General features: G+C 42.3%; 1 protein-coding gene across 13 annotated transcripts in view; it reads left to right on the forward strand.

Moving 5' to 3' along the window:
* The window catches only part of AGBL4 (ATP/GTP binding protein like 4), a 1,422,311-nt gene that overhangs the window by 1,097,335 nt on the left and 302,372 nt on the right, over window positions 1–22,604 (forward strand). For all 13 annotated transcript variants that reach the window (XM_038558098.1, XM_038558102.1, XM_038558088.1 and 10 more), the window contains one exon: window positions 10,699–10,738. In XM_038558098.1, the coding sequence (XP_038414026.1) occupies window positions 10,699–10,738 (40 nt within the window). The remainder of the gene's footprint in view (window positions 1–10,698; window positions 10,739–22,604) is intronic.

The raw sequence follows: 22,604 nt of genomic DNA on the forward strand, positions 1-22,604 counted from the left end.
TAGACACAGATCCCCCTTTTTTTCCCCTCACTCCACTGAAGGAGGTGTGCAAGCAAATAGTACAGAACAATATGAACCAGGTGACCTCAAGCTAGCTGCTCCCTTTCCCTCCAAGGACTCAGTCTACTTTGCTTTGACAGAAGGTAGTTTTCCTAAGTGATTTCCAAAGCTCCTTGCTCTTGACACCCCAGAGGCTGTGTTATGGGATGGCCACTCTCATGCTGCATCCTGGTGACCTTAAGGATGAAGAGTAATACAGTTTTAAAGTATAAGCTGAGGGCATATTTTTTAAACTTTGAAGTTTGATCCTGTAAAAGAAAGTTGTGAGTTGCTCCAAACCTATAAAGAAGGAGCATTTCCAATCATGTAACTTGCTCTGGTAGTAATATAAAATGGTACATCTGCAACAGAATTCTTGAAGCCCTATCAGAAGGCAGATACAGGGAAAATACAGAGGTATGAAAAATATGCAGCTCCTGACCTGGGAGGAGAAGACAGGGGATAAGAGATGGAGAGAGGAGAGGTGGAGGTAGGGAGGGAGAAAAAGACCAGTATGTAAACACCTAATTATAATGTGAGAGACTATTAAATCAATACCTGGGTGCTGTGAGGTCCATGGGCGCACTGAACTGTTGGGGGGGGGCGGGGAGCATCTGTCATTTATGTATACATCCTCTCCAGCTCTGAGCTGCACCATCACTTTATTTTTTTAAGATTTTATTTATTTATTCATGAGAGACACACAGAGAGGCAGAGACACGGGCAGAGGGAGAAGCAGGCTCCCTGTGGGGACCCTGATGCAGGACTCGATCCCAGGACCCCAAGATCATGACCTGAGCCGAAGGCAAACGCTCAACCCTGAGCCACCCAGGTGCCCCTGCACCATCACTTTAGATTCCATGTCTGTTGTTGCAGGGCCCCCCCCCCCCCCCCACACACACACACGGCCTCATATCGCTGGAGCAGAGGGTAGGGGAGCAACAATCTGTCCTGGCAAGGAATCTTCTGAGTCACGACTGGAACAGCCTTCCTCTTGCTATTTTTTGATGCACAGGTCTTTCCTCCAGAGCTGGGGAGGTTAAGTCCTTTAACACAAGCCCCACCTCTAACTGTTTGGGGTTTTAAGAATGAGACATGTGTCATTTCTCTCCGGCAGGAATGAGGGTTTCAGCTGTTTATCCAACTCTCCTTAAAAACCTGACCTACCCTTCCTCATGTAATCTTTTTTTTTTTTTTAAGATTCTATTTATTTATTCATGAGAGACACAGAGAGGGGCAGAGACACAGGCAGAGGGAGAAGCAGGCTCCATGCAGCGAGCCCGATGTGAGATTCGATCCCAGGACCCTGGGATCACACCCCGGGCTGATGGCAGACCCTCAACCGCTGAGCCATCAAGGTGCCCCCTGTATGTAATCTTTGAACACACATTTAACCACAGTCCACTCTGCCAGGGATGCTAAACCCTGTCCTTTCTGTCACGGAATCTAGACTGCAATCAGCATGACAGCAATCAAATATAAACGCAGGTAGATGGGGGTGCCCGGCTGGCTCAATCGGTGGGGCATGCAACTCTTGATCTCAGGGCTGTGGGTTTAAGCCCCACACTGGGTGTAGAGTTTACTTTAAAAAACAAAAAAATTGGGGATCCCTGGGTGGCTCAGCGGTTTAGCACCTGCCTTCAGCCCAGGGCCTGATCCTGGAGACTCAGGATCGAGTCCCACGTCCGGCTCCCTGCATGGAGCCTGCTTCTCCCTCTGCCTGTGTCTCTATCTCTCTCTCTTTTTCTCTGTGTCTCTTATGAATAAATAAATCAAATCTTTAAAGAAAAAAAAAAGTCTTTGAAAGAAGCACACAGGTGAATGTAGAATTCCACGCTATGAACACAGTGAAGGAAAAGGACAAAGGGTCCCTCACTCGTCAGTGTGGCCTTGCCACTCCCCGCGTGCCGGGCTGTTCCCATTGTGCAGTTGTGCAGCATCCCCCACCACAGCTCACACTGCCCCTCGGCCTACAAACCTGGGAGTCAGCCAAGATGCTCCCCTCATTTCTCACCATGACGGCTCTCCCAACTAACCAAGCATAGGCTTCAGGGGTCAACAGTATCAGTTTGAATCTAGACTCTTCCACTTAGCAGCTGGGAGCTCGGGCAGGTAATCTAACCTCTCTGCCCTCAGCTTCTTCATTTGTAAAAAGGGGTAACAGTGGCTGCCTCAGAAGGTGGCGAGCCCTGGCCTGGCCCGTAGCAAGTGCTCAGTGAACAGCAGGGGCTGCAGCCCTTGCTGCTAGTCATCCCACTTCCAAATGGCTTTGCAGCTTCTGTGCTTCTCTCCATTTCCACTTGCCCTGCCTTGTAGAGACTGCTAGAGGCTGAACGAAAACGCTCCTTTAAGCTGCCCCGGGGATGAAAGCCACTTGCATGCCTGACTTTTCCAAGAACAGGAAGCTCCGAGCAGAAAACACTCAGCAAAATATATTGAAGGGATCTCACACGTGCAGCCCCAGCTTTTGTCTGCCACCCCAGTCTGCTTCCTGCGGAATTAACCCCTCGTCGGGGATTCTCTTTCTGCCTTGAGTGAGGCTCACTCTGTCCCCAGGAAAAGGCTAATGCACTTTTTATTATCCTGATGGGAGTAGGTGCCCAAAGGGAGGCTGAGCCTCAGCCACTGCTCAGGTTCCCCTAGAAGGTGATGGGTTTGGGGATGCTTGGGGTGTATCCGGGCGGCAGCCTGTGAGCCGGGTAAGGCTGGAGGGGTACTTGGAACCCTGGTCATATTACCTTTTCTTGTTTTTCTTTGGAGCACTTACTATAATTGAGGTTAATTCATGTTATATGATTATTTGCTTCATATGTCTGTCTTTTCCATTTCGCTATTAGCGATCTCTGAAAACAGAGGCTCTCTCTCTCTTGTCCTATCCTCAGGAACATGGCTGGCACAGAGTAGATGCTCAATTGATGTTTGTTGAATTAACCAACAAATAAATAAGTGAAGGGTCAAAGAGTGAGTGCACAGTGCTTTCTGGGAAAGCCACGGTGCATGGCAGTTGTTTAGCATGAGGAGCAGCGGAAAGAGGGCCCTGTCGAGGGCAGGAGGTGGGCTGGGGAGCAGGGAAGGTGACGGTACAGTCAGGCAAGTAGAAGGCGGGCACCCCACGTCAGAGCCGTGTGGGCATGAGCTCAGGGCCTCGAGATGGTGCTTCCCAAGTCTTCATAATCCCGGCTCTGTATCCCTGCCCCCACCAGGTGAGAGCCAGTCCTCTAGATATGACCCTGACCCACATGATTAGGCCCACCTTTGTTGTCTGGAGTTTGGTTCTGAACATAATGGGTAACCTTTTGTTTGTTTTCCAACTATAAGTTTATATTAAAATATGAAAACTACTTTTTCAAATAGCACATAAAGCCTATGGAGATTTTTCACACCTTCCTTGAATGTCAAGCTAAGAAATCTACTCTTTATCAGAAATACAATGTGAATCATTAAATTATTCTGAGAAAGGAGAAATTTAATTTTAGAATGATCAATCCTACAGCCAGTGAGGATGCCAGACTGAAATAAGAAAGATCAGAAGCAGCGAGTTTAGAGAGAGGCCAAAGGCATAGGAAATACTCTTCTGGGCACAGGCTGTGCCGGGGGTAGGGCTGGGACGGGGCGTGAGAGCCCTAGATGCCTTGAAAAGGCATCCATGGGGCAGCCTGGGTGGCTCAGCAGTTTAAGCGCCTGCCTTCAGCCCAGGGCGTCATCCTGGAGTCCCAGGATCGAGTCCCACGTTGGGTTCCCTGCATGGAGCCTGCTTCTCCCTCTGCCTCTCTCTCTCTCTCTCTCTCTCTCACTGTCTCTCTCTCAGTCTGTCTATCATGAATAACTAAATAAAATCTTAAAAAAAAAAAAAAAAGGCATCCATGGAGATGTGGCTCCATGGAGAGGGGAGCAACTGAACAAGAAAGCAGGATTACAGGCAAAGGAGGGCCCAAGCCCTGGTTCCAGATGTGTGCCTGTGCCCCTGTGCCCCTTGGTTCTGGACGGTGTTGATCTGCAGGTCTACTCCAGGATGGCCGGCCTCCGGCTTGACGGGAGAATGCACAGGGATCCTGGTGCTCTTATTTAAATCATCTCCAGTCTATGCCACGAAAGACTGACTTTTCCCCAAATAGCTATTCTGCATGAAACACAGAAAGCAAAACAGAACACATAATCAGCGACTATTCTCTTCTACCACGCAGAACCCCACACATCAAACCAGCCCCTGAGCTCCCAGAACACCACGTCCCTTTCTCATTCTGAGAAGTAATTGCAGTGCAGTTCGTGACCAAAATGAAAAGTCCATTTTTAACCATAGCCTCATAATTATCCATCTAGATGAAGAAGGCCAAAGTCTCTGTGGTCCAATCCCTCGGTCCCCAAGGCAGAAACAGGATTCTGAGAAAAATTTGGGGGCCAGTGTGTGTATGTCTACTGGGAAAGAGGGGAACAAAACTAAAGACCTCTTCTGATGATTCAGTTGGGCCCTGTTTAGTTGTCATTCTGGTAACAGGTGAGCAGCAGATCTTTATGGAGCATCATCTGTTGGTCAGACACTGGGCTACCCGCAGGGAACAGGGAGCTCAAGGTAGAGAGGAGAGGAGTAGATGGGCCAGGGAAATGCAATGTGATGGTGCTCGGGCGGGGAAGGTCAGGGGCATAAGGACAAGATCCAGCCAGCCTTCGCAGATCTAGACAGACTTTACAGAAGGGTGGCATGCTAGTCAAGAGCTGGGTAACAAGTAGAAATTAGCCAGGCAAAGAAGGTTGGATGCAGGATTATTGTTCCAAGAAGAGGGGATTGTGCAAAGGCCTAGAGGGGAGAGCGCAGCAAATTTGGGGAACTAGAAGTGGTTCATCATGGCTGGAGCTCAGAGCCTGAGAGAACAGGAGCTAGCAGGCAGGAACCAGATCATGGACATTGTCCAGTAACAGCTCAAAGGTTACACTTTTTCCAGTAGGAACCCTGACAAGTTTTGAGATGTGCATTCTAGAAAGTTCACTCCAGGTGCAGCTGCAATGTGGACGAAAGGAAGAGACAAGACTTGAACTAGGGAAGCCAGTTAAGATGCTGTTGTAAAAAACTAAGTGCCATATGGTGAGAAGGCCAGAGTCTTACCCTGAGGGAGGGCAGAGCCGGAGCTGGGATTCAGGATTCCTGGCTTTCGGCCAGGGTGCTTGCTCCCCTCTCTGCCTGGTGTCTCCCCTCCCCTCCAGCCCATGTTCAGAGGGATTCTTTCTCTTTTTCTCAGCTTCCCCTTCCTGTTAGTCTCCTGCAAGTTGGTCTACACTCTTTTTATGGATGAGGTACCTAACTGCCAGCCAGCCTAAGTAGCATGCCTAGGACAACACTGCTCAGCGATGACAAAATCAGGATTCACACTCTTGTCTCATGTTGAGTTTGACTCTTTCTACAGAATACTCTCTGAAACTGCTGTGAGAGGGGCTTCAGATATGAAAAAGGAAGACCTTCCTGGTTGGATATTGCCTGGAAGAGTCTTCCCCATATTCAGGGGCCTTTGTCTGCATCACGAGGCTGCAGTTGCTGGGCTTTTCAAACTGCCTCCTTGCAAAACAAATTACCAAGTAGTATTCTACTGATTATCTTGTTGATTAATGCCACCTTCCCTGAAAAAGGGGCTAGAAACAAAACCACAATTTTAAGAGCAAACATATCCATTATGACAAGAAATATATGTGATTTTCATTCTCATACTTCAGAACAAAGACTCAGCCTGAGACAAAAAAATATAAAATTGCACGAGATTAAAAAGTACTTCATTCATTATATATAAATAGGATCTCGTTAAATTAAACACAAGCAAGAAAGATGACAAGAAAGTACACCAAAATGCTAACTGTGGCTCTCTCTCAGTGGTGGTATTTTGTTAATTTTTACTTTCTCAGTTTTCTGGGAATTTGGAAAATTATTAAAAATAAGCATGTGTTGTTTTCATAATTACAAAATTTTTAAAGATGGATTGTTGAACTTGAGAAAGCAGTAGGTTTCATTGAGAATAATTGAACCCATAAAAATCCAAAATTCCTGGGTAAGGTTTCTAACTGACCCATTTTTCAGTATTTTCACCCTTGGGGCAGTTATCTGTGACTGGAATTGGAGTGACACCGCATTAACGAAAGAGCTTCCCCTGACTGCGTGGGGGAGTCAGGATAACTCCCGGAGCAGGTGTGTTGGCCAAGATTTCCTCAAGCATCCGCTCTAGGTACCTGGCTACCCTGGCTGGAACCCAACTCGGAGAATGTTCCTGTTGCCCTGGGAACCCCCCAACGCCCAGGGTCTTTATGCAGTCGTGACTCGGTGCTTACCGTGTGGTGGTCAAGCACAGAAATGGGTGTCTCTGGATGTCTGTCGGGCAGCACCTTTACCAGGGAAGGCTGCGTGCAGGGCCCATGCACAGCCAAGTGTCTCCGTCAACTCGTGCCTGGCCTGCCTGGCGTACCCCCACTTCAGGAGGCCCCGAGATATGTGCGGGAATTCCTTCACCTGAGAAGGAACGTTCTCCCCAAACGCCCCTTAATCCCAGGCGTGTGCACACAGGTACACACAGGCACTCGCCACTGCTGGCACACCCATGTAGCCCGCGCCTATCCCGCCGCCCAGGCAGGTGGGTCATGTCTCCTCTCCACAGGACAGGCCCCCATCGCTCTCTGTCAGCAGCTGACTCCGATCTGGTCGCTGTTCACCCCAGCGCACCCCACTGTCTCCATAGCTGCTTGTACATTACATGCAAGTCATGCGCCCTGATCTTATAAACGTCGCACCGTTTTCGTTGACGGTCCCAAATGATGACAGAGGCCGACTACTGAGTGATGAAAAAATTCTCCTGCGCTCCGTCCCTTTTATTTTTGAAGGACTTTGACAGAATAATTTGGATATTCCAATTGCTTAGGGAAACTCATTGCACAGTGATTCTTGCAAGAATCTTTATTTTTGCTTTTTCATTCTCACCTACACACGGAAAAGGCAGATCTTGCAGTCCTGCCTTAAGAGCTGCAGTCTAAACAATAGCCTACACGGCCGTGCTTAGGCCACTAGGTGGTGCACACACATGTCTGTGCACTGGAGGTTCGGTGGGCCTGTCACCCGGTTAGACTGACTTCCCCCCACGGGAGGGGTACCGAGCAGGAGCTGCTGGAGTCCGAGAGACACAGTGATCCTGTGGGTGGGGGGGAAAGAAGGAGGGTCTCCTATGGGAGGTTGACAGCAGTACTGCTGGCTGTGGAGAGGACAGGAACAAAATCATAAAGGCAAGAAAGCCTAAAGACGTGGCGGAGGGAGGCCTCTATAGCGGAAGGGGCTTGGTGCTTTCCATGCTGACTGATTCCTGCCTAACGGGGCCGCAGCAGAGGGAGTGACACAACAGTTGAATCATTTGAACCAGATGACCTCAAACATTCCTTCCAGACCTTTGTGCTGGCGCTGGAAACGGATGAAATGCCAGTCTTATCCCTGGGTAAGGACCTCAAGAGAGAAGCAGAAGAAACAGTTAAAACAGGGTGTGATACAAAAGGTTGGCTTTGCAAGATGCATCAGAAGAACAAAGCGTGAACTGTTCAAAGGACAGAACAGAAGGAGGTTAGGTTTGAAAGTCGGTGTGCAGAGAAGACATCGTGGGCGTCTCGAGCAGTGAGGGACGGGGGGCAACTCCAAGAAGGCAGAAGATGACGAAAGATTAGGCAGAGAGAACAGCATGAGCAAAGGCATGGGGTGGGAGGGTTAAAAGGATGATGTGGATCTCAGGAATGCTTCATTGAATTTAGCAAATGCTTCCTGAGGGCTACCGTATGCCATGGACTGAATAATACACCGTCCAGGCCCTTGAGATGCTTTCCAACCGTGTGGAAGACACGCATCCCCTGAAAATTGCAATGTGAGAGGAGAGCCGAAAATGTGGTCCCTTCTGCATTCGGACTCTGTCCTTTGAGCCCCCGCGTGGTCTACAGGGATTCTCAGGGATCGCTGTGTACCAGAAGAGGGAGCCCACGCGCACGTACCTGGTTGCATTGGACTCCCTATCCCTAAAGGTATTTCACGCCCTCATTTTGTGGGTGTGAAGTTTGAGGCCAGAGACATACAGTAAGTTGTCCACACTCCACAGAGAAGCCAAGACACCAGCCCATGTCTGTCTGCCTCCTGTCAGGTTTTCTTCTCTCTTTTTTTTTTTTTTCTCCACTGGAGTCTGGACACAGAGTCACCATTTAGAGATAGCACTTAATTAGGACATAGACTTTTTTCACATAAATAAACTTCTTTCACCAACCAGTCATCACAAAGTCAGGCTCATGGAACAATAGAGAGACACGCTGTATTCTTTCCTCATGCATGAGAGAAGCGCCGAGTCACACAAGTTGGCCTTGGCAAAGGCAGCTTGAGCCAGTCATGCTACTGGCCTGGTTCTGTGTTTGGGAGGGAAGGCGGTCTGGCTCCAGCATTCCTTCTAGCTTGTGGGTGGGGGTGTTTCTTTTCAGAGTGAGGATGTGTGTTCACAATGTAGGTCAGTGACATATTGGAGTTGCATTGTTTCCTTGAAAATGTCAACTGGAATGAGTTAGGAACTGGCAGGAAAACACTGATGTTGACTGAGAAGTCTGAAGGGATACAGATCTGCTTTTAGGCTCATGAGAAGTCATTGAAGTAAGGGGTAGAGAAAATCTTAAAAAGGTTTTGACCGGCACAGATCAGAGTTAGAGGAGAAAGAATACATGAGGGCAAGGAGATTTGAGACCAGGTCTTATGAGGAAAGGACATAGGAACTGGGCATATTTAGCCTGGAGAGAAGACACAGATGTGCAGATGCCCAAACTTTTGTTGTGGGCTGAGGCAACTAGAAACAGTGATGATGTCATGGGGAAGCTGCTTTTAACCCCGCTCAAAGGAGTGCTAACCAACTGATAAGAAATAGGGAGTTTCTCGTCAAGAAAAGGGATGAAAAAAGCAGTTCATACAACTTGGTGGGGTCATTGCAGAGGGGATTCCTATCCTGATAGCAGGTCAAACTCAATGACCTTTGAGCTCCAATTATCCATAATTATTTTTTCTTTAAGATTTTTATTTTAGACAGAGTGAGTGTGCACATGTGAGTGGGGGCGGGGAAGGAGAGGGAGAGAGAATCTCGGGCAGACTCCCTGCTGAGCATGGAACCCAACACGCGGTTCCATCCCAGGACCCTGAGATCATGACCTGAGCCGAAATCAAGAGTCAGGCCCTTAACTGACTGAACCACCCAGGTACCCCCCAAGTGTCCATAATTCTATGAAAAAGGAAGAAACAGCTTATATAAACCAAGGGCTACATGGACGATAGTGATACCAACACCACCAACACAATACTGAAGATCTTTTTACTGAGCCTCTGTTAAGTATCAGACACCATCATAATGATTTATGCATATCGTTATATTTTCGACTTTCAAGCCACCATCAGAACTGACTGAGTTCTAATCCTGGCCCTGCCATTTAATGAAGATGTGGTCTCAGGCAGATAATTTTCCTCTCTGAACCTCATGCAATACCAACCCCGCCCTATTGCCAAAAGTATGAAAAGAAATGATACATTAAAGCCCCTGGTACCCTGCCTGGCCTATAGTTGTTACTTAAAAAGTGTTTCTGCCTTCCCATTTCTGTTTAAGCAGGATTTCAGGAAACTGTTGTCCATTCTTGGAGAGAGGCAGGATAGAGCAGAAAATACAGATAAGGTGAAATATGGCAAAGAATCCATTAGAAGAAACATCAGATAATCAGAAACTCCTACAGTGTGTAGCCTAGAGCAGTGATTCTCAAAGTGGAGTTTGCTTGGTCCCCTCTTGAGAAAAAAAAAAATACGGATTTCCAGAACTGCTTATGGAAAATCAAGTGTAGAAAAGAGAAAGAAGTCCTCTGAGGCTTAAGAAATCCTGACTTAAATCTCTAAGAGAGTTGCTCACTGCCCCACCCCTAGCCTCCAATACCCACTTCTCCGTCTTCATGGTTCCCATAACATCCAGTTCAGGACAGAGCCTCCCTGTAGGTATGCTGTGATGTGGGGCAAGCCCACTGAGATATTGATCTCCTCAGCCCTTGGATCAGCAAGTGCTAGAGGCCTTCAAGCATAAGCAGCCTCATCCATATGGCCCAGTGTGCCAGACAGATATTTGCTGTGATTGTTGTATGGTACAAGGAGATAAGGATTCAATTAGAGAAGGAATGGTTTGATCATCAGTAATTAAAATTGTCATAGCATTGCTGAGTAAATTAAAAAAATAAACCCGCCCAGGAGTACCTTGGTTAGAAAGGAATATAAGGAGGGTGGCAGTGACATGAGGACCCAAGGCAAAGAGGATTGCCAGGATATGAGACACTTAACCAGCGCAGCCAGTGTGAGCAAAGGCCACGGGTACAGAGGAATGAGCCCATGGCCTTTTCCTTAGTAAAGGTTTGACTGGAAGACCTCTAAGACCTCTCACTTCTGAACATCTCGGGTTGAACAAAAAAGCCATCCATTCCCTTTGTCTCTGGGTGCAGTGCCTCCGTGCAGAATTGTGAGTGAGCACCATATTCTCCACCTTATACTCTGCTCTGTGTGTCGGAACATCTCTTTTGCATTTTCCCCCTTGAGCTGCTAAACACAGTTTGGCTCTGGCTCAATTCAGTGATCTCACACTATGTTTTCTTTTGCAGCAACAGCGGCAGCTTGACCTCCTGACAATAACCAGCCCCGGTGAGTAGGTGCAGCCGTGCTGCTTTGGCTTTTTCCCTTGTTTCCCAGAGTGATGCCTGGTGGCCTTACCAAATGTAATTCCTGCCCTCCTCCTTTGAGTCCCTGGATGAACAGCTGAACTCTTGGTGCCATGAATAACCCTTCTCCCTCCATCCTCTGCCCCATGGGCAGTTGTTTTGTTCCCTCCCTCCCAGCTCTGTGCTACGTCCTCTTGACTCTGCAGATGACAGGGATGATACTGTGGTGTTGCTGCATATTCCAGGGGCAAGTTCTCCCCAGATCACTCAGTGAACTCAATTGTCAAAGAAGTGTCCTGGTCTCATGAGAAATAAGTTTTGGAATAATGGGGAACAGGGAAACTGCCTGGCAGGGGGCATGGGATGGAGGAAGGATGGCTCATGAGGAGGGACTTGTCTGGGAAAGTGACCAGGTTTGGCCTTTTGTGCTGAGGGTCAGAACATCTCTTGTCTCACACTTGAGGGGAAGGTCAAGTTCCCCAACAAAGCTGTGGCCATGCGATTAAAAGGTCCTTTCTTCCTCCTAAGCCTGGCATCTAGCCTCTAAGCCTGGTTGAGTAGTTTAGTGTTGCCAGAGACGTATTTTATTTTGGTTTGAGAACTTGAGGCAAAACCAGCCAACAAGAGATGCTATTTTGTCTTAGGAGCCAAGAGATGATGATGCTAGCAGGGAAGTGAGCATTCAAGAATGGGTGTGGTGGGTCATCTTCGTCCATTCAAAATATTTAACAGCCCTGGTGATGCCCTGCTGTGCTAGGCATTAGCACTTTGGTTCCTGGACTATGGGAAGATGGCATCCTGGGAGAGGGGCAAGTGTGACAGTGTGGTCACATGGAATGGTCGAGGGCTCTAGGAGTGGCTAATTACTGATAAAATATGGAAGCCATTTCAGTATTTTGGCATCCAATATGGCTGTACCACGTTATCTCTGCCTTTTACCAAGCTTGCCATGCTGTATCTGGGTGTCAGGTGGCTCACTTACAAAGAGGTTGAGAAATTGCCCTCTGCAGGTACTTTCTTAGCACAAACACTAGTTATCTGGTCTCAGTCACTGAGGTATGAAACAGTGACTACAAATGTAAGTTGGATCTACCCAGTTCAGTGACCTTACTGTGTTTCCACCTGATAGAGCTTGGTGAACTTGAGACTTTAGGAGAACAGAGATGAAGTGGTTTGAAAAATGTTTAATCGGTTCTATAGATGAGCTATGTTTAACATATGTGTGATTAACATATGTAGAAATTCCAGGTCATGGGCTAACATAACTAGAATGGCCCACTGGTGTGACCTACCAGTCCCTCCCCACTAAGGTGTTGGTGAAGGACTTTCTTCGTCCTGTCCTGTTTGGTTTCTGCCCTCTATAATGGTGTACTCCACATACACTACCTAGATTGCCTGCTTCCACATTCCAGTCTCGTTTGATCACATCCTGATATGATGCTGGTGTATGAATTGGAGGGAGTTCTCCATATGTCTTCGGACCCTGTTTGGCTGTTCTTTTGTACTAGCTCTTTCTGTTCCTAATTGCTGCTGCACAAATTCAAGCAGAGTAATTGTGACTCTGAGTGTACTCCTTTTGGAGAGCTGTGGAACCGTAAAATGCTAAGCGCTGCCAGAGTTTGGAATGGTTTGTAATTTTACCTACTTTTAGATATGAAAAAAAATAATATCTCTTGGGTCAAAGCTTCTCAGAAGGTGTGTTGTGGCACACTGGTGTACTGCAAGGTGGCTGCCTTTGTGTGATATTGTGAGATGCGCTCTTGTGTACTATTGATCTACTTATCTCTCAGGGACCCAGGTAGGACCTGGGCAGCTGGAGCACCCAAGGTGATAGCCTCACTCCAGTGTGCCAGACAGATATCCATTTGCGCCATGATATGGAAAGGTGAAGAAGCACCATTAGACCGTGTATTATCCGGACAACTCTATTCCATGTCAAAATCACATTCCTTTATTGTTATTGACTGCCGCTCACTTTTAAAGTCCTCCCTATTCCCTGTTTTCAGAAGTTGCAGCAGCTGTCAGGGGGCTCACACCCTCTCTGGGACTGCCGGTGGGAGGTCCTAGCTTGTCTGTGCTCCTCACCAGACCACCCTCAACATAGAGCTGCAGTCTGATGGTGCCACTCCTCATAGACGAGAGCTTTCAGAAACATTCGTTGGCAATTTGGAAGCCTTAATAATCTGTATTATCTTCTTTTCTTATTTTGTTTGTGGGGAATAATTTGGAATATACAGAAAAGAGAAGAAGTAATATGTACAGCCTTTTATTGCCTCCTCCCCACCAAACACCTTGGCTTTATCATACCAACACTGAGCCGTCTATGCCAGAGAGCCCCTATTTAAATTTATATAGTTGAGACTTTTCTATACTCTCACCTGATTGCAACTTTCTCTCTTCACCCTATGAATAACCACTATAATAAATGAGTTTTTTCAATACCTCCATATACAAAAATAAAACCGGTATAACTGGTATTCTTTTACAAATTCCTCTAAGTGATGTCAAACTGTAATGGCATTCCATGACTTTTCTCCTACTCATTATTATATTGTAGAGATTGATTCAGGTAGATATATGTACCTCGAGTTCATTCATTTTAACTGCTATATTAGTATTCCACATATGATTATATCACAATTTATCCATCTTAATTTACTCTATTTCTGGGTTTTTTTTGTAATTGTAAGAAATGCTAATAAGAGCATTTTTGTGCATGTATCCTTATGTAAAACTGTGAGAATTTCTCTAGGACATATAGTTAGGAGATGAATTATTGATTATGTGCATCCTCAAATTTACTACATAATGGCCGATTGTTTTCTAAGGTAGTTGAGCAAATATATACTTCTAGCGGCAAAGTATAAGGGTTTCTGCTTCTTTGAATGCTCAGTACTTAAAGTTCTCAGACTTACAAAATTTTACCTATTATTATGATAAACATGAAGTGATATCCCATTATTTTTATAATATTTGTTTCCCTGGCTACCAATAAGGTTGAGTATCTTTTCATATGTTTATTGACCACTTTGCTTTCTTCTTTGGGGAATTGACTTTTTGTATCCTTTTTCCATTTTCCATTGGGTTGTCATTTCTTTTTATTGATTTATAGTTCTTTATTATTCTGAATATCAATGCTTTGTCATTTATATGCATTGAAAATATCTTCTTTCAGACTATGTCTTGTGTGTGTGTGTTTAAAATTAATAATGTACTTTTACATGGAAGATTAAGAAACTTTAATGGGGTTAAATTAATCAATCTCTTGCTTTACGAGCTTTGCTTTTATGACTTATTTAAGAAATCTTTCTCTACCTGGATATCATTTTCTTCTGTATTTACTGCTAAGAATTGTCAAGTTTTGTGTCATACTTGGGTCTTTATCTCATTTAGCACTGATCTTTGTGCATAATATGACTTAAGGATTTAATTTTTTTGTTTACATATGGATAACCCATTGTCTCAGCACCATACAACTAGTACATCCTTTCTCCCACTTATTGGCAATTACATGTCTGTCATACAGCAATTTTCCTATATACGGAATCTGTTTCTGATCTCTCTGTATTATTCCATTGGTCTGTCATATTTATTCTGCATTAACTCCATGCTGTCTTTATAATAAATCTTAATTTTAGTATTATCTTTATAATTACTAAGGAGACATCCTTTTCCCTTTCCCTTTCGTGGTAATCATTTGGAAACACTGTTACTTGTTTTTTTAAAAAATAAAATCTAATAATCCGTGTATTGTAACAGGTGAATTTATAATCTATTGTATTTATGATAATAAATATAAATATATTTGGATGAATACCTACCACCATATTTGTGCTGTCTACCATTCATTTCCTTTTTTCCCCCCTTGTCCTACCTTTTTGGTATTATGTTTTATATATTACCTGCTTTCTCCCTGCCCCATCTACAGATTTGGATGCTGTTTATTTTGTTTCTAACCTAAACTGGTTACCCTTTGAATATACATTTGATGATTTATTTTCATATAAAATCTGCAGCCTTTGACAAAAATTAGCCTTTGTAATATGCAGAATAAAAGATGGACTGCTGAAGTACCTAGCTGGCTCAGTCAGTAGAGCATGTGACTCGTGGTGTCAGGGTTCTGAGTTGGAGCCCCATGTTGGGGGGAGAGATTACTCAAATAAATAAACTGAAAGAAAATGATACATTATTGTTGAATGGTGCTGAGACAATGGGTTACTCATATGCAAACATATTTTAACCCTTATTGAAATCTGCCCTGCCACCACCTAGTTATTATTATTTAAAGTTAAACTTAGAAGTTAAACTTTTGCAAAAAAGAAAAACAATATTTAGTAATAGCAATGAGCTAATTTACTTCTCCTATGCAGCTTATGGAGTTCTGTGTTCCCCTGCTTTTTATCCCGAGATTTCCTGTGTGACCTTATTAAAGTAAATCCTTTAATAGCTGTTTCGTGAGAGTCCATAGGCAATCCTCTTAATCTCTATATGTCTCTATTTTGACTTCTCTTTGGAATAATAGTTTGGCTAGGTATAAATTTTACTTTGAGAAAGACTTCCCTGTGTACCATGAAGATTTTTAAAAATTTTCCGACATACATAGTTGCTGATGAGAAGTCTTCCATTATTTGTTTTTTTATAATTTATCTTTTTTTGATAGGATACAAGATTGCTTTTTAATCTTAATGTTCTGGTTTTTTCACTTTGATGTATATATGTGTAAATTTATTTCTATTTACCCTGTTTGGTACTCTGAGTATACTTCTACCTGAAAATCTATGCCACTCTTTAATTCTGAGAAGTCATTGGCAAACTTTCTCCTCCAATACTGCTTTTCCCTTATTCTTCAGACTCTCTTCTTCAAGAATTTCCATTAGATGACTGTTGGATTCTCTCAAGTGGCCTTCCATGGCTGTTAACTGATTTTTCATAATTTTTTTATCATTTTTTCTTATTGCACTGATTCTGAGATCCCTACAAGTAACTTGCATTTATAAATTCATTTTTTGACCATGTCTAGTCTAGACTTCTTTCCCTGTCTTTTTCAATATTTCAATGACTACATATTTTTAATTTCCAAGATTTCTAATTTTGTTCATATCCACCTGTTCTTGTTTTATTTCTGCCTATTCTGTTTCATAATTTCTTATTCTGTTTTAATGCCTTCATTTGTTTCTCTGAACATCCTCAATATGCTTATTTTAAAATCTCTGCCTGTTCTATAAAATAAGTTTCATCTGGAGAGAATTCAAGTTATAATTGTTAATTTTGTTTAGTATCATTTTTAGCATTTGATTTCTTCATGCATTTTGAAATTTTAATTTGTAGGATCACTTTGAGGAGGAAGTTTTCTGGTTTTCGCTGTCTTCATCACCGACCCCCTGCCCTGCAAACCCCTACTGTGCTCACATCTCCCTGTGTGGTGTTTTTTCTTGTTAACTTTACCCACATCTCAGTATTGGACCTGGTAAATAATGGGGATATATTGCATGAAGTGACAAAAAGTCATCAGAAGAGGCCGCATTGCTTCTGTTTTCTGTGTCTGTATTCCTCACCTCTCTAGGCCTACAATGCACAGGGCTATCTGCCAGAAACTGTGCAGCAGCCTTCATTTTTTTTTCCTATGCTCATTTCAGGATATGAGAGCCCCACCCTAGGACTCTAAGCAGAAGATCTTATTTCTGATCCTCATCTCCCAGAGTACTTTCAGTCTCTGTTATCCCATAGGAGGCAAACTTTAGCTGTTACTTCCTGCTTCTATGTTCAGATCTCAGCAAACAAGTAGGCTTGAGACAACTTACCTTTCACATTTCTGTACATTTCAGCTTTGGGGGAATATATCTCTTACAACAGAGCCCATATATTTTTTTTCATTTATTTTTTTCATATGTTATTCAATATTACTATTTGATGGAAATGAATAGACTTATTGAAGCATTAACTTATTTAGCCATTTTTTAAAAGACTTTATTTATTTATTTGTTAATGAGAGACACAGAGAGATAGAGAGACAGAGACACAGGCAGAGGAAGAAGCAGGCTCCCTGCGGGGAGCCCCATGTGACACTAGATCCCAGGACCCCAGGATCACAACCTGGGCTTGAAGGCAGACACTCTACCACTGAGCCATCCAGCCGTCCCTTCTTTAGCCATTTTACCCAAAATCTAACTATGGTTTATTCCTTACTTTTTGGTAAGTTTATTCTACAGCCTTTTCAATAAAAGGGAGACAGTATGAAGATTTATTTTTCTCCTATTCAAGTAAAACCCCTAACTACCAGACTGAGAACAGAGGCTGTTATTTTTGCACATGTATATACAAATACATATGTAATTTAAAAGATAAAATTCAAATGATACTGTGTAAACTGTTTTATTTGAATGTAGTATGAACATTTCTCAATGTTATTAAGTATTCCTAAGAAGGAATTTCTTATAGTTGAGAGCATTCTATTATAATTCTACTGTTGTATATCCAATTATACCCAATTATTTAATTATAAATAACAACACAGTGAACATTCTTGTATGCATCTTTTATTATTTCTGTAGGAAAAATATCTAGAATGAGAATTACTGAGGAAAGGTGTACATAGTTTACTAGTCATGACAGGCTACATTACACTGAAGTAACAGTAACATCAAAATTACAGAAGCTTAAAAAACAAAAGCTTATTTCTCAGTTTTAGTATATGTCCCTCATGGATTAGAGTCAGCTCTGCTTTACATCATCTTTAGTGCCCAGACCCAAGCATTCTCTGTTTGGAACATAGCTGGGTATCTTAATTTGGGTTCCCTAAAAAGAAAGCTTTGACATAAAGATTTCAGTGCAAGACATTTAGTTAGGAGATAATCCCAGAGACCTTGGTAGGAAAGGAAGAAGTAATACTGGAAAAAGAAGAAAGCCCAGAAAGATTCATTATCAAGCAAGGTACCCCTAAAGGCAACTGGAACATCATCAAACTGGGGAACCCTGGAAGTCAGTGTGGAAAATGAGCCTCAGAGTTTTCCCTCCAAGAGACAAAGATGTGAGAGTGAGAATGGGTGTGTCAATTCCCTGACACTTCCAGTCTGCTCAAAGTATGGATGTAGCATGTTCCAGTGGCCAAAGAAAGCTCTCAGGATAGAGTTTCAGGTGTTGGCAATTGGAAATTATTCAACATGTGCACACAGAAGTGCCAGAAGAATATGTGAGGTTGCAGCACCTGCTGTATGGGTCATCATGGCAGACGGAAAGGGAGGGATGTGAGCCATGTACTTACTCTTAAAAAATTTTGGAGGGGGTCACTTCTGCCCACATTTCCTTGGCCAAAGCAAGTCATATGACCACTCCTAAATTCAACAGAGTAAAGATGTAGACTCTTCTCACAGGGAAGGGAATGGCAGGGTGGAGAACTAGAATATCTGGCAATGATTCTTTAACCATACCTCCAGAAAGATTTTCATATTCCCACCATCAAGTTAAAAGTGCTGGTCATAGCTTTTAAAAAAATGGTATTTTTGAGCTATAATTCACATGCCATCAAATCCATCCTTTAAATGCATCATTTAGTGGCTTTCCGTATATTCACAGAGTTGTGCAACCATCATCACTAATTCAAGAGCATTATCACTACCCCCAAAAGAAACTCTGTTAACTGTCACTCCTTATTTCTGCCTTCCCCCATTCCCTGGAAACCACAAATCTACTCTCTGTCTTTATAGACTTGCCTATTCTGGACAGTTCATATAAATGGAATCATACAATCTGTGGCCTTTCTTGACTGGATTTTTCCACGTAGCATAATACTTTCAGGTTCATCCATATTGTAACATGTGTCAATACTTCATTCCTTTTTATTGCTGAATAATATTTCATTGTATGAATATACCACAATTTGTTTATCTATGCATCTATTGATGCATATTCCCTTTGTTTCCATTTTTTGTCTATTCCAAAAAATGCTGCTATGGGCATTTGTGTATAAGTCTTTATGTGGATACATGTTTTTAGTCCTCTTAGGGATAGCATTGTTGGGTCATATGGTAAATGTTAGGATATACAGTTTTAGGAACTACCAAACTGTTTCCCAATATAACTGTATCATTTTTCCGTTCTTATCATCAATGTAGTACACATCCAATTTCTCCACAGCCTCTCTGACACTTGTTTTTATCTGTCTCTTGATTATAGTCATCCTAGTGGGTGTGAAGTGGTATCTCGTCATAGTTTTGATTTGCATGTCCCTAATGACTAATGATGTTGAGCATATTTTTATGTGTTTTTTGGCCATTTTTATATCTTCTTTGGAGAAATATTTAGGCAAATTGTTTTTCCTCACTCATTTTAATTAAAGTTATATTTGTCTTTTTATTGTTGAATTGTTAGAGTTTTAAAATATATATTCTCAATACAAGGTCTTTTAACAGGAAGATGATTTGCAAATATTTTTTCCTGTTCCACAGGTTATCTTTTCACCTACTTGATATTCTTTGGAGAAAAAATACTTTTTAATTGTGATGAAGTTCAACTTACTAATATTTTTTCCTTTTGTTACTTATACTTTGGTGTATCTTGGAAAACAATGCCTAACCCAAGGTCACAAAGATGTACCCTTGTGAGTTATTTTTTTTATATGATGCGAGGAAGGAGTCCAACTTACCCCTTTTGAATGTGTTCAGTTTTCCCAGTACCATTTGTTGAAAAGACTGTTTTTTCCCCTGTTGAATTATCTTGGTGCTCTTATCAAATTGTCATAGCTTTTTGATGCTATAGACTAAAGGACAGCATTTAGGAAGTATCTGAATAGTGGCACTCAGCACCAGAGCTGTGTTAAGTACTTTACATATATTTTTCACATAATTTTCCTCACTATTCCATAAGACCAGTATCACCTTTTCTCTTTCACAGATGATAAATGAAGGTGCTGCATAATTATGTGAATTACCCACTTGAACACAGTTAACAAGTGATGGAGTCAGGATTCAAAACCAGATCTGTCTGATTCTAAATCCTTTGCCTTTTCTGCTACTGCTACATATAAATATCCTTTCACTTGTGATATTGGCCCATGGACTCTTCTTTCCCAGACAGGATTTAGGTTGACCCACTTCACTGGGGATAAGGAAAGTCTGGAATGTCCAGGATGTCACAGTCATTGGGGCTTTCCCACTAACTAGACCGTGTCCTGAAAAGACAACTGATTTCCTAAGATACCACAGAAATATACAGAAAAAAAAAATCACCACTAGATTTGTTTCTGATTGCAAATATCCTGGGTTTGGTTTGAGTTTGGGGGAATTTGGAGGGGAGGGTTATTTTTGGTTTTCTGGTTTGTTTGTTTGTTTTTATCCCCTTTAACCTTGTTAAAGCAATACTTAGGTTGAATGGTGATAGACTGGGGATGCTGACCATTACACGACAACTTTGAACTTGGTCTCCAGTTAGAGTCCCACGTGATGTAAACCTTAAACCTAGTGCCTCTGGAAACTAAAGGACTAGGAGAGGCCAAACTAGCCATTGTTATGTGCCTCTGGCCATTTTTTGAGCCAACAGGAGGCCTGTGGAACCAGTCCAGAGTGGCCACGACCAGGAGTGAAGCCAAGCCAGATGACTCCTGGCCTCTCTGCCAGAAGGTTAGCAACACAGTGGATATGCATAGAGCGGATGGTTCCAAAAATGCATGCACATCATTAAAACTACTTTAAAGAGATTTTTAAAGAAGAAAAATAAATTACTCCTAGTCCTACAGCCTTAGCACAATACAAAACCTAATTCTATTTATACATTTTCCCTTTCAGTTCTTGTCTATATGCAGAAACATATTTACATAATTGCAATCACAGTACGTTTTTATATACATCTTTTTTCACTTAACATTATTTCATAAACAATCTTCATGTTGCTATGTAGTTTACATACTTACCATCTTTTTATAATAAGTTTCTCTATTAAAAAATTGCACATGCCCATGGTGCAAATTTTGAAAAACACAGAGAAGTTATAAAGATGAAAATATCAGTTATCTCCCAGAGGCAATCACTGTTTAATATTTTAACACATTTACTTCTTTGCCTTTTTTTCTATGCATGTATAATTTTGTTTTACATAGTTGAGATCATGTAGAATATAAAATTTTATCCTGATTTTGCACTTAATATTACAAGAAAAATATTTCCCCATGCCAATAATGTTGTATATTTAACTTAAATTCTAGTTTCTCGATGTCATGAATAATTTATAAACCTTTGTGTATATATTTTTCCCTACATTTTAGGTTATTGTCTTAAGATAGATTACTAAAGGATTGAATTACTACATCCATGAGCATTTTATGAGCATTTTAAAGGCATACTTATTTTTAAAAGCTCTAGTATCTTCCATCTTTTATATATAGTCTGGTTTATAAAAATCCACATTCTATTGTTGTGCATTCATGTTATTTCCAGATGTTTTCTCTTATAAATAACTCTACCATAAAACTATTTGTAAAAAAGCTTTTTACTTCTTTTATATAAGTTTTTTATCTGGACATTGTAGAAGTAGAATTTATGGGCCAGAGAGCACTAATATGTTTAAGAAATTATCGTGCCTTGTTACCAGTTCATTTTCCAGAAAGTTTATATCAATTAACATTCCCAGCTCCATTCCCCAACCTCCAGCTCTCATGTCAACAAGGGAAAACAATAGCATTGGGTGTCACTCAGAAGATTTATTAAGTAAAGTAATTTTAGTAACATATAAAGAAATATATAAAGGCCAAGAGAAACATGTTTTGTTTATTCTCATGATACCTAAGAGACAAACTGAATGGTATGTTCCTAGGACCTTTGTCCTGGGAAATCTATTACAGATGCCATACCCTAGGACGCAGGTGAGAAGGTTGATGGGAATGGATCAAGGATCCGGGTTTGGGACATCGGGATGTGGGTGGGCTGAGCTCTGGTGAGGGGAATTGGAGGTGGGGAACTCAAAGGCACCACAGCTGATCAGTATAAGGGAAGTCAGATCAGGAAGGAGCTGGTGAGACCTTGGCCATCATACTGGATGCAGGACTTAGGCCTACACAAACTGTATCAAGAAATGAATGGTAAAATAAAGGTACAGGAACTAAATAAGTACAAGTCTTTAATCACAGCCTAAATTAATTTAAATGAAAGATAGGCAATTAATTGGTTCATGTGACTAGATAATCCAGAAATAAGTTGGCCTTTCTGTGCATCTTGATATAGGGCACATAGAACCCAGTCTGTTTTCATCCTTCTCTTAACTCCACTTGCTTGGTGTTGACTCCTTTCCCAGGCCACATGTGGTCTCAAGATGGCTATGGAAGCTGCAAATTTTACATTCTCCCAAATTCTAGTCTAAAAGGAAAACTCAAGAGACTCTCACCCAGAAGTCCCAGTAGAATCTCTGTTGCTTCTCATTTTGTGATTATGTCGTTGTGAACTGACTTTGAAGAAGTACCTGTGTGGAGGGAAATCCACGGTGCTGATTGGCTGAGAGTTGAGTTATAAACACCATCCATGAAATTGGGAGATAAAGTGGGCCCTGGTTTTAATGGCCCAAGATCACATGAATTTTTGCAATGACTATCTCTGTGGCTACATTAAACCAAATATATTAATTATGAGGTCCGAGAGCAGAGCAAGCTTTGATCTGTCCTGCAGCAGACTTCTATTGAAAGAACTAGCCCCAGCTGAGGCTCTATGGCTAGAATCTCTGTGCTGGGAAGGACTCATTACCAGTTAAATAGTATGGACATTTGAATAAAATTCTCTCAAAATATGAACGCAGGATATTTGTCCACTTATTTGTGTCTTTTACAATTTCTTTCATCATTATCTTAAAGGTTACAGTGTACAGATCTC

Source organism: Canis lupus, chromosome 15, assembly GCF_011100685.1.
Source record: "Canis lupus familiaris isolate Mischka breed German Shepherd chromosome 15, alternate assembly UU_Cfam_GSD_1.0, whole genome shotgun sequence".
Taxonomy (NCBI): domain Eukaryota; kingdom Metazoa; phylum Chordata; class Mammalia; order Carnivora; family Canidae; genus Canis; species Canis lupus.